The sequence below is a fragment of the Emys orbicularis genome, chromosome 1 (genome assembly GCF_028017835.1).
Source record: "Emys orbicularis isolate rEmyOrb1 chromosome 1, rEmyOrb1.hap1, whole genome shotgun sequence".
Taxonomy (NCBI): Eukaryota; Metazoa; Chordata; order Testudines; family Emydidae; genus Emys; species Emys orbicularis.
This window is the reverse complement of record NC_088683.1, coordinates 243,991,780-244,007,632: the sequence shown is the minus strand read 5'-3', so window position 1 is coordinate 244,007,632 and position 15,853 is coordinate 243,991,780. Positions and strand designations below refer to the sequence as shown.

The window sequence follows — 15,853 nt, the reverse complement described above, 5'->3', positions numbered from 1 at the left end:
ATTGAACTATAATATGCTATGGACTAAAGTCTACTTTAATTTACACTGATGTAAATCTAGAGTATCTTTAGTAGAGTTCCAAGTTCATAGGACTGGAAGTGACCACCTGGGTCATCAAGTCCAGTCCCCTACTATTGTAGGCAACCCTTTCATAAACATATCATGCTCCATTTTAAAACTAATTGTTTCCCCCACTACCCCAGCTGAAGACTGTTCAAGAACCTCACTCCTTTGATGGTCAGAAATCTTCCAATTTCCAGCCTAAATTATGCTCTAGATTAATATTTATATAACTGAAAACAGACTTTCCCCTCTCTTACTTAACAAAATAGCAACGAAAGCAGATACTGGATATCTGGACTTACTTGTACATTGCAAATCATGGGTTTTATGCCATGCACTGATTGTTAATACTATTTTTCTGTTTTAGTTTTTGGATAAAGTAGGTGCATTTTTATTGATCATGAAAGTGAGGACCAATCATTGGCAAGAGCCAGGAACAGAGGAGGCAGGTGTTGTATAAACTTCATTGTGTAGCATAAGCTTTATTTTGCAGCTCTGTCAGTATACCTCATTCTTTAGATGCACAACACACTTTTTATACCAGTGGTGGGTTGTTAAGATGAACAAACATCCACTAGAGATGAGACTGAACTCAAATGTTATTTGACCCCAAATCATATTTGAGTTCCAGAAATGGCAAAGAAATTGCCTCTTTGTGAAACTTCACATTGATTTATGGGTGGTGTGTCAATGGAAACCCAAACATTGTTTAAAAACAAGTCTGCCAGTCTGTCATGGCATTTCTTATCCATGTCCTCTCTGTTTACTGTTAGTATATAGCAGTGAAGTATTTTGTTGGATTTATAAAAGTGTATATAAATTTTTTCAGTGTCATTTGCATAAAATGCTGTATTACATGTATTTAGATATGTTTTTCTGCACAGTATTATCTTACCTAGTAAACAAACTTTTATTCACTTCTATGATACACACAGAGTTATTTGCCTCACAGTTCTCTCTAGTGTTGCTACAGTTTCTGTTTCCTATTCATTCATAGTCTTTTTTTCCTCTCCTTTTTTGTAAATATTACATTCTTCTAAGTTTAAATTTGAGATATAATTTCCTTGGCTTCCTTGTACTGGAATCCTGTGGTTAGCTCATAATAGCCCTACAACGTATTGTGCCATCAGGTCTGATGCAGAAATCCCTATTGATTTTTACAGTCAGATGAGTTCTGTCAATAGCTCTGGCCCACACTGTGATATCAATTCTTAAGTAGGAAAGATTTAACTTCACCCTTAACATCTTCCATAATATTTAAAACACAGTATTCAAGGATAGGTAGTAGTTTCTTATTTTGTTTGGAGATGTGTTGTAGAAAAGTTTGTTTTTTCTATTTCCTTGCTTAAAACTCCACAGAAACATGCACTTTTTACCCTCATATAATTAACTAAATCCTTTGTACTAACCTTTTAGTAAGCAAAATGCTTAATGAACACAGCAACCTCTATTATTTATAAGATGTTTAAGCAACTGTGTGGTGGCAAGCAATCTCTCTTTTCCCTCTATAGTTTATAATTTCCAATCATGAAATAAAAGTGGCCAGGACCAGGAGTAATACACAATATTTATTCTTAAACCTGTTACATAAAAACTAGTATACATGATTTAATAAACTTGGCAATTTGCTGAAATTGAATTTGGTTACCACACAGTGGTTCACAAATCCGCCAGGGCCAGAGTTTAGAGCAGTTTTGTGCAGTTCCAATACACACTGACGAATGCTTCAGAGTTTGAAATTAGTGCTTTCCTTGATGTGTGTTTGTTAATGGAAAGAGGCTGGAGGTCTGTAATATTCCCATGCAGAGGCATTTAGGAAGCACTGACACCATTTCACATAGCTCCAGCTTCAGCTCAATGTCATGTGTCCAAAAGACTCAAGTGGGCAGGATTGACAATCTCTACTGCATATGAACACAGAGATTATTACCTTCATTTCAAATAGCCTTACTGCCAGCTGATTAGTTCTTTTTCCAAAGAGTATTGCACAGAATAAATAACTTGTTATTGTGGGAAAAGTTTTTTGTATTTGCCCAAGGCAGAATTACTTATGATCACCTTCACATTGGCTGTGCCATCTTCAGGCATAACATCCACTTCCTGAACTGTTGCTTCTTTATACAGCCAACTGAAAAGAGAAACTCATCAGCATCTTACAGGCTTTCAATAATGCACAAAACAAGGCCTTTATTTTACATCAAGTACATGACATTTATATACATTTTAAATGCAAGTCCACACTTTGAAACAAATAAGCCTAACAAAGGGAAACATTCTTATTTTTGCTCTCAAAATAAGCTACTCCTGTTCTGAAAAGAGGTATAATACTTCACAAAATGTCTAAGATTTGTGGTCTTTTATTGGATTCAACCGTGGCTGTAGCTCCAATAGGTTGATCATTTGAAAAAAAATATTTGAATGCATATACATAGTAAATAAAACAATATAGAAAAATCACTTCTCATATGTCCTCCTACAAAAGAACACTTTAAAAAGCAGAATCTAGACTTCTTTGGGAGACTATATCATTTCATCTGAGTTTGGTCAGACAAAACTTCAAAAGTTGTCTCCCCATTCTTATCACAGATTGAAACCAAAATTAATACAATTTGTCAACTTCTCAGAAAATAAAGTTATATATGTGCGTGTGTGTGTGTATACACACACACACACACCCCTGCCTTTCAAAAGGTCTAACTATAGAAGTCACAATTATTTACCTTAGTTGAGGTCCAGCTAAGTTGACTTTAATTGTTAGAATCTTTTTCCCAGTTGTTTTCAAAACTAATCTCTCAATCTCCTCTTTCAGTTCTTCTAATCCATATCCAAGAAGAGCAGAAACAGCTATAGTATTTGTTTCAGGGGACTGATACCTGGAAGACAACAACTGTCAGCTAGAGATGTGCTGGCAGAGCAGATGACTTAACTGAGATGCAGGAATTTAACAGCAGATGAGGGGTTGTACCTCTAAAAAGAGTAAAGGCTGGACATGTTCCAAAAAGACTATTTGGCTGTATATTAGGTTCTGGTGTCTGACTACACAGACATCTTATCTGCAGATGATAATGAGGTCTGATCTTATTTTACTTCTAAAGACAAGGCTCTCCAGATCCTTATATAAGGAAAGGACTGAGGAACCAGTATCCTAGTAGTGTATACAAAAGGTGGCTGGAAGCTCCCTGCAGGTCTGGAAAACTAGATTCTTTGCAAGTATTTGTAAATACTTGTAAATGCTACAATGCAACTAGGAAACACGAGTTAAAGTGCAATAACAGTTTTAGAACTGTACTTTTCCTCTTACCGTTCTATCAAATCCACTTTGTTATGAACTTCTACAACTGAATCCAGTAAATGGCTTGGAAGATTAAGATTCTTCAGAACAGACAAAACACTTGCTTTCTGGAGGGCAGTTTCTGGATGACTAATGTCCCTCACATGAACTATTAAATCCTAGCAAATATAAGTACACAATATAATTACTGGTGATAATGGCTGTTTTAAAATAATATTTGGCATTTCTTTCATGAGACACATTCCTTTGTAGTGGAGAGTACACAGACAGGTTAACAAATTAAGCTGTATTTCTCGAACAGATTTCAAATCAAGACCAAATGTTTACTCCAAAGTGGAAGGCTAGATGTGTAGCAGGTCCTTAGGTCCATAAAGGGTTGCAACTGCCTCATATGGCCTCAAAACAAACCCTCCCAACCAAGTTAGTTATGATTTTCTTAGGTTTCAGGGAGAAATTGGCTCATCCTTCCAAGCCAAGGTTGAGCAAAGATAGGGACTTGAAAAATACAGTGGAAAGAGAGGTAATATCCCTGAAGAAATCCAACACCAAAAAAACCCAAACCCTGCTTGTGTAATTTTGGGGAGGTAAAGAAAGAACAACTCAAACCCCACTTCAAAAAACTTGTAAGACGGGCGGTGATTTTTATCCTAGCCACCAGAAACTGGGATATTAGGTAACACATGCTTTTTGTAATGCAATAAAACACTCTAGAACTTTATTCTTTCCCATAGCCTTTAGTACACCTGTGTCAGTGATGGAGAACCTCTGGTATGCAATAAATCTGTTGGCACAAACTGTATATACAGTATTAGACCTTGGTGCACCCATGACCAGAGATGTGGGCAAGAAGCATATTGCAAGTGACACACTACAGGCACCCAAAATATAGCAACCTTTTATTTTTAGAACCTGACTCGAAATGGTTCAGCATCTCGGGCCTACATATTATTGTAAAAATTTCTAAACACTGAGGTCCAAAAGTAACATCTTGCATAAACTGCAATAACTAGGCAGAAAAGGACAAATAAAGACAGTTGGAGTCTTAGCTTTCAAAATGTCATTGTTGTGAGTTTTATATGTTAACTTGGTGTTTACATATCTGTGGGAGTGTATATGAACTGTATGGCTCTCATGCCATTTGAAATTCATTTTAATAGCAAAGTCTTTGGAAAGTACATTTAAATTAATTTCATGATTATTCACACCTACTGGGCTGTTATTTAATGGTACTGAAATAAATTTAATTTTAAACAAATTTCTAAAAAGTTTCTCCCTACACCTTTCTTTTAAAAAAGCTATTCTCAAAGATCTGTAAACCTCTATCTAGATTTTTACACAATTCTATTGGAACAGACATGGATACTTTGTATACATTTTATTTCTGAAATCTTGTCACTTAAAAATACACAAAACATAAAAGTGGAATACTGGCTTACCACAAGATATTGTGCAATAGTGACAATAGTATCCACCACCAACCAAATGTTGCAATAAAGCTAGTCAGATGTGCCACTATAAACAGCAAGCCAGTTAACTCCCACCCCCTGCAAAGATGAAAACTGTCCCAAAGACAATAGTCCAGACATTGATATGTTTTAGAATCAATTACTTACTGAGTAAGCCACATCTTCTAACGTGGCTGAAAAGGACTCAATGAGATCATGGGGCAATTCAGAGAGAAACCCTATAGTGTCAACATAAATAACTGCCAGGTGTGAGGGTAGATAGCCACCATGAGCTGTAATATCAAGAGTGGCAAACAGTTGATCTTGAGGCTGCAGTCCTTCATCTCCAGTCAATGCCTTGATCAAAGTGGTTTTCCCTAACAGAAATCAGAGCTGAATAAAACACAATTTAAACAGACTGCTTCAAGTAAGATTAACATACATGACTCAATGGGATACAGGAACTTTTACCCCTAGATCACCAGTGTAAATCCAGCTCATGTTGGTACTGATTGAAAATAATTACTATCTGCTGGCTGTCTCCAGAAAGTTATAAAGTTAGAATGGAGTCTTAACCTAGTATCCATTTTGACCAGTGATAAGGATACACATTAAGAGGCATAATCTCCCCTTGTACAGTATGCAGAATGCCTACTGACAATAATTGGAACTGAGCAATTATCCAGGTAGAAGTGCAGCAGATCTCACTAACAAACAGCAAGCATTGTTTGCCTTTCTACCAAAATACTCATTGACATGTATTCATTACACAATCAGGGAACTAATTAAAATTCTGTAACACAAAGCCCATGCATGCTGAAATGGGATTTTGGCTAGTGCTTCTAATTAAATATTAGAAATGTAAGCTCTTCTGTGTTATAATTTCAGGAGTTTTTTCTTACCACAATTAGTGTAGCCCATTACTGAGATAACTGGAAACTCACGCCTTTCACGCTGAGTTCGGAGTACAGACCTCTTTCTTCTCAGCTTTTCCAGGGCATTCCTAATTTTAAATTCTTTTTCTTTCAAGAGACGATACTGTATTTCCATGAAAGTTTCGCCTAAAGAATATAAACTAATAAGTGGCTGAATAACCAATATGGAAATCAAGCTGTGTTAGGAAACTACTTAAAACAGTGATAGAGAACTGACAATACAAATTCAAAGCAGTCTTAAGAATACATGGATTCAATTGCTTAACTAAGACAGAACCAAGACAAAGTTACAATTGACTTTTAAAGGTGTCATACCAGAGCAACCATATACGCTGCTCATTGCCCTTTTTGGCAACTAACACATCTTTAGGCATTTTAAAAATACTAATAATGTGGTCTGTGTATATGTATATGGTCATGTATGTCATCAGAATCGTCCACTAAGCCCTACCTGAGCTCTGATTGGCTCAATTCTCAAATCATGAGTATTTATGACTCCACCCACCCGGGCAACTTACTCATGGAAAAATACATTAATTTATGTATCCAAAATATTTAAGGTAGTTTTGTTTAATAAAAATACATTTTACAGGCTGTTTTATGTGTTTAATTAAATCCCTGTTACCAACCTAATGCAGCTTGACACAAGCCACGAGCAAACAGTTAAATTATCTAGTAAATAAGCAATATATCATTTCACCATTTTCTAACATACTAAAAATATACAATAAGAATCTGAAAATATTAAGCTATATAATTGCTTAAATAAACGTATACAGTTATAGTCAGTGTACCCTACTAGATAGCAAACAGCTGTACCAAATCTAGTATAAAGGCTCTATTTAGTTGTAAATTAACATATTTTAATGGTTATATCAGCCAATGAGAATGCACCTTTCTTTAGAAAACAAACTGAAGTACAAATGGAAAAGCTGACTAAAATCAATAATTTAAATCAAGACTTTCCACTTGGTGATTTAAATAATTATTTAAATTGATTTAAATAGTCTTTTCTTAAATCAATCCACCCTGGTCACAACTACCACGACTTCCAAAAAGCAATTAAACCTGATCGTAGATTATAGAGGATAATCCTACAGTTCACATACATATTTACACTTTACCTGAACCCATGATGTATCTTGATCCACCTCTTTGCTGATCTAACTGAGACATCTCATTTTTCAGATTTGTTCTGGCAATGGAAGAAGAGTAACATTTGTACCAAAGTAAATACAGTGACTTTAATTAAAGGATCTTAAAATTACTTCACAAACATGGCTAAGTAGTAATAACTTAATATTACAGCTGGGAAAGCTGGGACACAGAGAAGTTAAGTGACTAGCCCAAGGCCATATGATGGCTAAGTGGCATTATTGGGAATGGAATCCAAATTTCCTGGCTCCCCAACAGACAACACAGTTAGCAAATAACTGCAAAAAAAATGACTGAGCCAAAATTTCAGGGAGCCAATCATACTCTCAAATGCACATACATAACTCCCACTGACTTCAGTCAGGGATAGGAATGATAATTATACAAAATATACCATATACTTTATTAAACTTGCCAGTACACCTCTACCCCGATATAACGTGACCCGATATAACACAAATTTGGATATAACGCGGTAAAGCAGCGCTCGGGTGGGAAGGGTGGGGGGGCTGCCCACTCCGGCGGATCAAAGCAAGTTCGATATAACGCAGTTTCACCTATAACGCAGTAAGATTTTTTGGCTCCCGAGGACAGCGTTATATCGGGGTAGAGGTGTATTTGATGTGGAATACACACAAATCAACCAGACTCTAATCTGGTATTCTCAACTCCTCTGTTGAGAGCTAAAATTCTAATCCTATATACTATAAATTTGCCATATATTTTCTAAGAATAAAGTTGCTGCTGCTGTTCCTGGCAGGTTACTGGGATTGGGATGAACTAGAAATTCACACGAGAAATTTATTTGGTAAGGATATCTCGTGAACGGCTTCTTCTTTTCTTTCTTTCTTTCTTTTTTTTTTTTGCTAGTCAATGGTGAAAAGCTTAAAGCAATGCTATATTCTAATCTGTTCTGGACAGTTTATGGCATAACATGCTATAAAGCATATTATACAAAAAAGAACCATTGACTTCCCCCCCCTCAAGAATAGTACTAACATTTTAGTGATTGTGAAGAAAATGCCTTTATATTATATCGAAATACTAACATCTGCTATTTGCACAATCAAAGGTACCTGAGAAGCGGGATTTCAGCCAATACGATCTGAAGTTTTGCCTCCTTAGTCCGAGCATTGCAACGAAAAATATGAAGGACAACTGTGTATCTGTCAAAAACTGTCACTCCCCAAGCATCTTCCAGTTCTTTCTTTAAAAACATAAGATAAGATAACCTGAGAGTTTTTTAGGACAATGTAGATAAGTCAATTTGCATGCAGCAGGGTGAAGAAATTAAACTGCAGAGCGACAAGGTAGGTGAGGTATATCTTTTATTGGACCAACTTCTGTCGGTGAGAGAGACAAGCTTGCGAGCTTACACAGAGTTCTTTTTCTGCTGTAAGCTGGTTCAGCCCTGATTCAGTAAGGTGCTTAAGTATGAGTAGCCCCAGTGAAGTTCATTGGACTGCTCATGTGCTTAAAGTTACACACATTCTTAAATACCTTGTTGAATCATGGCCACTGTCATGTTAAATTATGTCCAAGATATAAGTTTGGTAAAACAAGCTTTTACAAAACCTAATATGAATAGAAAGATTTCCACAAATGAGAGGACGACGAAAAACTGGTAAACTTTTGGGAAAAATGTGTCTTCTTTTTGTCAAAAAATGTGGAACTTAAAATCTTTACAAAAACGCTATCCATAATCGTCTAAACACTTTAAATAAAACCACTTTGTAAGGAATAATATTCTATTGCAGAGTTTGCAACCAAAACAGTGCAGGATGTTGCTTATGCATGAGAACTAGAAAGTGACACTATTTTCAGTGCTTTTCTAAAATTGCCTATCACTACAATGTCTAAGGGACAAGTACCAGTGGTTTCTATTTCCCTAAATGAAATGCAAAAAATAAAAGCACAGCATAAATAGTGAAAAGCATATTCATTTTTAATTTTTCCAGTTTTCATCATCAAAGGAATCATCAGTAATTAAGTTAAGGTTTTTTAAAATTTATAAATTGTTACTTTTTAAGTATGTTTTAAAGGGACACCGGTAAGTGTAAAGAAAAGAAGTACATGAAAATTCAAATATATGTGTAGCTTGCATTTATAACTAATTTCATGTTAAATATTAATGCCTAGCATTTTAACATAGAGCACATTTCATCCCAAAATCCTGAGGTGCTTTACAAAGAAGGCTAAGTTTCCCCCCAATTTACAGATGGAGATATTGAGGCACAAAAGTTAAGTGACTTGTCCAAGATACCAATGAATCAGTGGCAGAGCTGGGAGTAGAACCCAGATTAAAAGACTACCAGGATGTTGGTGAGCCAAATTCAGCCATGAAGTAAGAGGCATAATGCTCAATAAAGTCAATGGAACTAGGTTTGATTACACCAGGCATAAATTTGGCCAGATTGCCTTCAAAAAATGTCATGTGCAGCTTTTGAGTCAAAAGTAGGTCTTTACTTTTCAGAGCATCAGTACATTCCAAACACAATCTTTGGATGTAGAAGAGTGGTGGGCAACCTGTAGCCTGCACGTGGCCCATCAGTGTAATCCGCTGGTGGGCCACTAGACAGTTTGTTTACATTTGCACGGCTGCCCGCAGCTCCGTGGCTGGATTACCCTGATGGGATTGCCCACCACTGATGTAGAACATAAAAAATACACTTAAATATTGTTTTTTAAATTACCTTTGTCAGTGGAGAGAGCCTTTCTATATTCAAGAAGACAGCTGTTATGTGCGGTAATCCTTTAATCTTTTCTAAATAAAGAGGATTGCACTGTGTAATTTTGTAATGGTTCATGCCAATCTAGAGCAAAAAGGCTATTTTAATTATATGTTAAAAAGTGAATGCAGTGTTCATGAAATAACAGACTGACAGTACACAAAAGTACACTCTTTGTTCACAGAACAGGCATAGCAGCACATGCTTTCACATTGTGCGACTATGTGTTTCAAGTGTATTCTAAAAGGACTACCAACAAGGATGACAGGATAAAGTTCTGCTTCCAGGCCCATTCAGTCCATGGATTATGGGCTGTTGAGATTGCCAACAAACATGCTAGGATGCTTCTTGCTGTCACATGGAGACTAAGAAGAGTACTAGGGCCCAGATCCACAAAAGGATTTAGGTGCCTAAGTGTAAAATGTAGGTGAAAATGAAATCCTCAAAATCGCTGTTCAGCTGTCACCTTACCCTGTAGGGGCCCAAACTCCCTCGCTGTACATTTTTGCTGTGAAAGTCCCTTATGCGCCTAAATTTCTGCCTCTAGGCATGCACATTGCTGCCTTAGGCAGTGCCTGGACACCTTTATCACACCTAAGTCCCAATGCACTCCTCCAACCAGGTGACGATAGGTGTTCTCCCTCCTACTTTGTACATACAAAATGGCAGTGGGGGGCAGCTCTCCCTGATTCTCTAGACAGTGGGCTAAAGGGAACTCACCCAGGATATGGGAGACCTGGTTCAAGTCCTCCCTCTTCCTGAACAGATGTCTCCCAACTAACCACTGGGCTACAGGATAGTCTGACATTGGTCTCTCTCATCTCTCCTACTGAGCAAGTCAACTTTGTAGAACTACTTAAATATGCATTGGGCCAGAGAGCATGAGAATGACTCTATAGTCCAGTGGTTAGGGCATTCACCCATGTTTACATCGCTTAACTTCATCAGGTGGGGGTGGGAACTGAACCGGGGACTCCTACATCCCAGATGAGTGCTCTACCCACTGGGCTAACAGGGCCGCCCAGAGGATTCAGGGGGTCTGGGGAAAGCAGGGGAGTAGACATAAAGGCGCCACCCGCTGCGGCGCTTGTACTCACCGGGTGGCGCTCCAAGTCTGCGGCGGCGGCGGGTCCTTCACTCGCTCCGCGTCTTCAGCAGCACTGAAGAACCCGCTGCCGAAGTGCCGCCAAAGACCCGGAGCGACTGAAGGGCCCGCCGCCGAAGACCCGGACCGCCGCCGGGTGAGTAGCCAGGGAAGGGATTCTCGGCCAGGGCTCACGGGGCCCCTGTGGGCCCGAGGCAAATTGTCCCACTTGCTCCCCCCTCTGGGCGGCCCTGTGGGCTAAAGGTTATAAGGGAGATCCACTTGCACCAGCAATTTTGTGTGGAGTTAGGCATGTGCAGCCACCATCCTTGCAAGAAACAGCTTAGGTGACTGACTCCAAGACAGGGTTCACGGCTGTGGATCCCAAGCAGAGATGTCTCCATAGGTGCCAATTCCATGGGTGCTCCAGCCCTGGAGCACCCATGGAAAAAATTAGCGGGTGCTTAGAACCCATTGGCAGCCAATCTTCCCCCAGTGCAGGAGGCGGTGGGAGGGAGGGGGAGAAGCAGGGACAGGATGCGCTCGGGGCCAGGAAGAGGTGGGGGTGCGACCTTGGGGGAAGGGGTGGAGTGGGAGCAGAAAGAGGCAGGGCTTGGGGGAAGGTGGTGGAGTGGGGGTGGGGCCCAGGGTGGGGGTTTGGAGGAAGGGATGGAGTGTGGGCAGGCCTGGGTGGAGGTGGCGAGTCAAGCACCCCCCCCCCGGGTAGAGAGGAAATTGGCGTTTGTGTGTGTCTCCCTCCAGCCTAGATTGAGGTGCTTAACTCCCTGAGGGGCAGGGCTTAGGACACATTCCTCTTGTTGGCATCTGCTACTGGCTAGTTTGTGGATTCTGCTGAGTAGCTGGGCCCTTAAGGTATTTAGAATCATACTATATATCACACATTTAGGGCTTGTCTTCACTGTACTGTTAGCTCAAGTTAAAATTCGAGTTTTGACCCACACCCAACTTCCATCCACAACAAAAACTCTAGCTCGACTTAAGTGCTTTAGGCTTGAGCTAGCTGGACTGGCAGGGAGGTGGGTTGGAAATTGAGTGCTACTGATGCTCAAGCTAGCAGTGGGGATTCAAGAGCTGGAGTTATAGCTCATCCAATCATTCTGTAGTGCAAATGTTGTTTCACAGCATCATCACTCTCACTTGAGCTAGACTAGGTCGAGCAGAGTAACTCAAGTGTACTAACTCATGTTAACTGTTGCAGTAAAAACAAGTCCTTACAGCAAGTATTGGTTATTTCCATCTTTCATGTTTTTAATCAACATCTCCGAAGCCTGTTTGTAAACCTGCCTATGGAGTAGACAGAACCTTAGCTCTCTCCTGTGTCTGCAATAATAATTAATTAGCTTAAGAAGGGTAAAAATCTTTCACTTAGTATGATATATTGAATTAAGAAATCTTTGGTTTTCTTCTTACCTGTCAGAATCTGAAAATTTCCTTTGCCAAAAATAAACTTCTTGTCGGGAGTTTTTGTAGACAGAATTATTTTATCTAAAACTGTCCAATTATGAAGGGTGTTTATTAGAGCAACAGCTTCAGCGATCTGTAATTCAGCTTTAGTATTAGAAAAAGAAAAAAGGTTATAGTATACAGTCCTAACTCTGCACACAGATTTCCAACATTTGCAATAAGAACATAAACAATGAGGCCTGGTCTACACTTAAAAAAGTTTTGCCAGCATAGCTCTGTTGGTTAGGAATGTGAAAAAATTATAGCCCTCACCAACATAAATAGGACAGCAAAAGCCCTAGATTAGATGTAGTTATACCAGCAAAAAAGTCCTTTTCATTTGAGGAACTGGTATAAACTATATTGGCAAAAAATCTGCACAAATTAACAAGGAAATTACATAGTTATTTGCATCAACATTGTATTTCAGTCCTAAAAGGGTTACTATCATAATTTTTGTTTAACCCTACTTACAGAAAGATGGTGGGAAAATTGTGACAGCAAAACAATGTTGCTAACGCCTTACTGCTTTGTAGAAATATTTCAAGAACTTGTAGAGTCGTTCACATTGTTCCCGACATCATCAGTGATGCTGGTTCATAGACAGAACAACAACAGGCAGCCATACTGACTCCTGCTTTACTAGAAACATAAATAGATTTCACAACTATCCTCTTTGTCTTTCTGGCTAGACAGAAGGAAGAGAGTGCAAAACTTTCTTTTGTTTGTAACATGAGATAATGGTACAGAAATGGAAGAGAACCACTGACCCAGTTTGTTTCATGTGTATCTTAGTACATCTAGTAGTTTTGAAAACAGCACTTCCGAAAACAGTTCACAACACAGGTTGTGGCCAGCAACATGGACAAACTAGAATTAAATTTAGATAAACTTCCTGTGAGTGAGATAAATTGAAATTAGGCTGAAGAATAGTCTCCCAAAGAAAGTGGTGGAAGTCCCATAATTTGTGCCTTAAAGTTATACTGGACAAAACAGTTTCCTCATCAGATTGGCTGCATTGGTTGAGGCACAAGTCTACTAAAGTGGCAGTGAAGGGATGATATCTGAAAATCACTAACAGCTGTTACGACCATATTAGAAACATTCCTATTAATAAGACTGGTAAAGAAGAGGACAAGGAATCAAATGCAAATGTAAAATACCCTAAACTATATGATCTCTAGTGCTTTCTGTTACAGATTTCTGCAGGACAGGAGCATTTGGAGTGGTGTCACCCAAGACAAAACTCCTTACTATCCCAGAGAGACTGACATGTCTATAACTAGCTGCAGTTGTGGAGAAATGAAACCAGACACAACTCAGTATGCCTTATCAAGGCCCCGATCCTGGAAACATGCATTTGCTTAACTTTAAGCACATTAGCAACCCCATGAGACTATTCATGTAGGGGCTTATCTTCAATGCCTTGTTAGCTTGAGGTATAATTTGAGTGTTGCCCCTAACTTGACTCCTGTGCACACACAAAAATCTGTAGCACGAGTTAAGTGGTGCTTTAGACTTGAACTAACTGGACTGTTGGAACATTTGTCTTGAAACTTAAGTGACGCTGATGTTTGAGCTAATAATGTAATGGGGACTCAGTTACTCTGTGTGGCTTGAATGTTGTTTTGCAGCAGATAGCCTAGCATGAGTTGGAGTGGTTATGCTGCAATCTCAGTCAACTTGAGTGCAGATAACTAGAGCTAACACTGAAGTGAAGACAAGCCCTGAATAAAGTTGATCATGTCCATAAGTGTTTTTAGAATCAAGACCTAAGTTTGCAACAAATCATTGTCAATGTGGCATTAAGTATTTAAAAGGGGGAACATACATTGATCTAGAACTGTTGGCCATTTTGACTTTGTATCTTGATAATGTGAAAGAAATATATAGCAAACCTCTTAAAAAATATAAATTGTTCTCTGGTTGTTTGCCAAACATTCCTGCTTGCCTCCCAAGTTAAAGTTTATATTTAGAATTATAGAATCATGGACATGTAAGACTAGAAGGGACCTTGAGAGCTCATCACGTCTAGCCCCTTACCTTGAGGAAAGCCTAAGTAAACCTAGATCATCTCTGACAAGTGTTTGTCCAACCTGTTCTTAAAAACCTCCAGTGATGGAGATTCCACAATCTCACTTGGAAGTCCATGCCAGAGCTTAACTACCCTTATAGTTAGATTTTCCTAATATCTAACCTAAATCTCCCATGGTGTCATTAGGCCATTACTTCTTGTCCTACCGCCTGCAGAGATGGAGAACAATTGCTCATTGTTCGCTTTGTAACAACATTTAACATACTTGAAGATTTATTTAATTCATAAAGATCCTGAAGAAACTGACATGATAGGAGGGACACACAAGCATTTTTCATTACACAGAGGCTAAGTTAGTAAGGGTACGTCCGGATCGGCGGGTAGCGATCGATCTATCAGGGATCGATTTATCGCATGTAGTGTAGACAAGATAAATCGATCCCCGATCGCTCTCCCGTCGACAACTGAACTCCAGCAGCACGAGAGGCGGAAGCAAAGTCGACAAGGGAACCGCGGCTATCGATCCAGTGCCGCGAGGACACAAAGTACATAATTTTAATTCGATCTAAGATACGTCGACTTCAGCTACGCTATTCTCGTGGCTGAAGTTGCGTATCTTAGATCGATTCCCCCCCACCCCCCGTAGACCAGGCCTCAATCTACTGTGCTAATCTGTCAAGTGTGAGTGTTTGAGTAGTTAGCTTTGGAGAGGTTCCCGTCTCCACTGCAAAAAAAGCTGAGTGTTGTATTTCAAGATAGCGTAAAATCCTCATAAAGACAAGGCCCAGGCAGTTTTCACCTTGAGGAAACGACTCAAGGTAAATCCCAGGTGGGGGAGTAGGGTCCCATGTCAGCCCGCTACGTCAAGGTAAAAACGACCTGTGCCTTCCCTCCACTAGGATGTTACCCTAAGGAAGACGCATCTCCCCGCACAGGGAAAAGAGGATTGGGGGGGCCGAGGCTGGTGCCCCGATCACTGGGGACCGTGTGGGGGGGGGGTGAGTCCCACGCACCTCACCTGTGGTGAGTTGGGGCTTTTTCGCTCCCCACTTGACGGCCGGGTGCACCACGAGCAGCCGCTGGGCCCCGGGAGGCGGCCCTGGGGCCAGCAGCTCCTCCAGCTCCGCTTCATCACCATCCTCCTCCTCCTCCTCGCTGTACGCCGCCCCCCTCCCGCGCCCCACGCTCCGGGGCGGCTCCCCCTGGCCCGGCGGCCCCAGCGCGGCGCGGAGGCACCAGGCGCCCCCAGTGCTGAGGAGTCGGGCGGGCGGCCGGGGGAGCAGCGGGCAGAGCCTCCCGGCCGCTGCGGCGCGGAGCCCCCGGGCGCACAGAGCGGCGGCCCCTCGGAGCAGGAGCCCGGACCCCATCGCCCGCCCTGGTACCGCAAGAGGGGCGGCCCGGCGCTCGGACGCCGTTAGGCCTGCGCGAGGGGTACGTGCTCGTGCTCGCGCTCCGCTTCCCACGTATGTTCTCCAGGAAACCACCACGGCCGCCGCCAGACACGTTCCGCGGCGCGCCCGCGCCCCAAGCCCCGCCCCCTTGCTGCTTCTTTTGGGCGGGGTCTGTTTCCTGGGTGGGCGGGGCTTTGACTGCCGGGATGGGCCCGCGGGAAGAGGAATTTATTAATTGTAGTGAGTGACGGCTCGACTGC

General features: G+C 40.7%; 1 protein-coding gene across 1 annotated transcript; it reads right to left on the bottom strand.

Annotated features, from left to right (window-relative positions):
* Window positions 1-1,620: 1,620 nt before the first annotated feature.
* Window positions 1,621-15,569, bottom strand: GTPBP6 (GTP binding protein 6 (putative)). The gene is made up of 10 exons (XM_065417155.1): window positions 15,221-15,569; window positions 12,135-12,272; window positions 9,584-9,654; window positions 7,967-8,097; window positions 6,860-6,930; window positions 5,703-5,861; window positions 4,969-5,177; window positions 3,365-3,513; window positions 2,784-2,936; window positions 1,621-2,191 (listed from the first exon to the last, which is right to left on the bottom strand). The coding sequence occupies exons 1-10, from the start codon at window positions 15,567-15,569 to the stop codon at window positions 2,068-2,070; spliced, it is 1,554 nt and encodes a 517-aa protein (XP_065273227.1). The 3' UTR covers window positions 1,621-2,067.
* Between the last annotated feature and the right edge of the window lie 284 nt (window positions 15,570-15,853).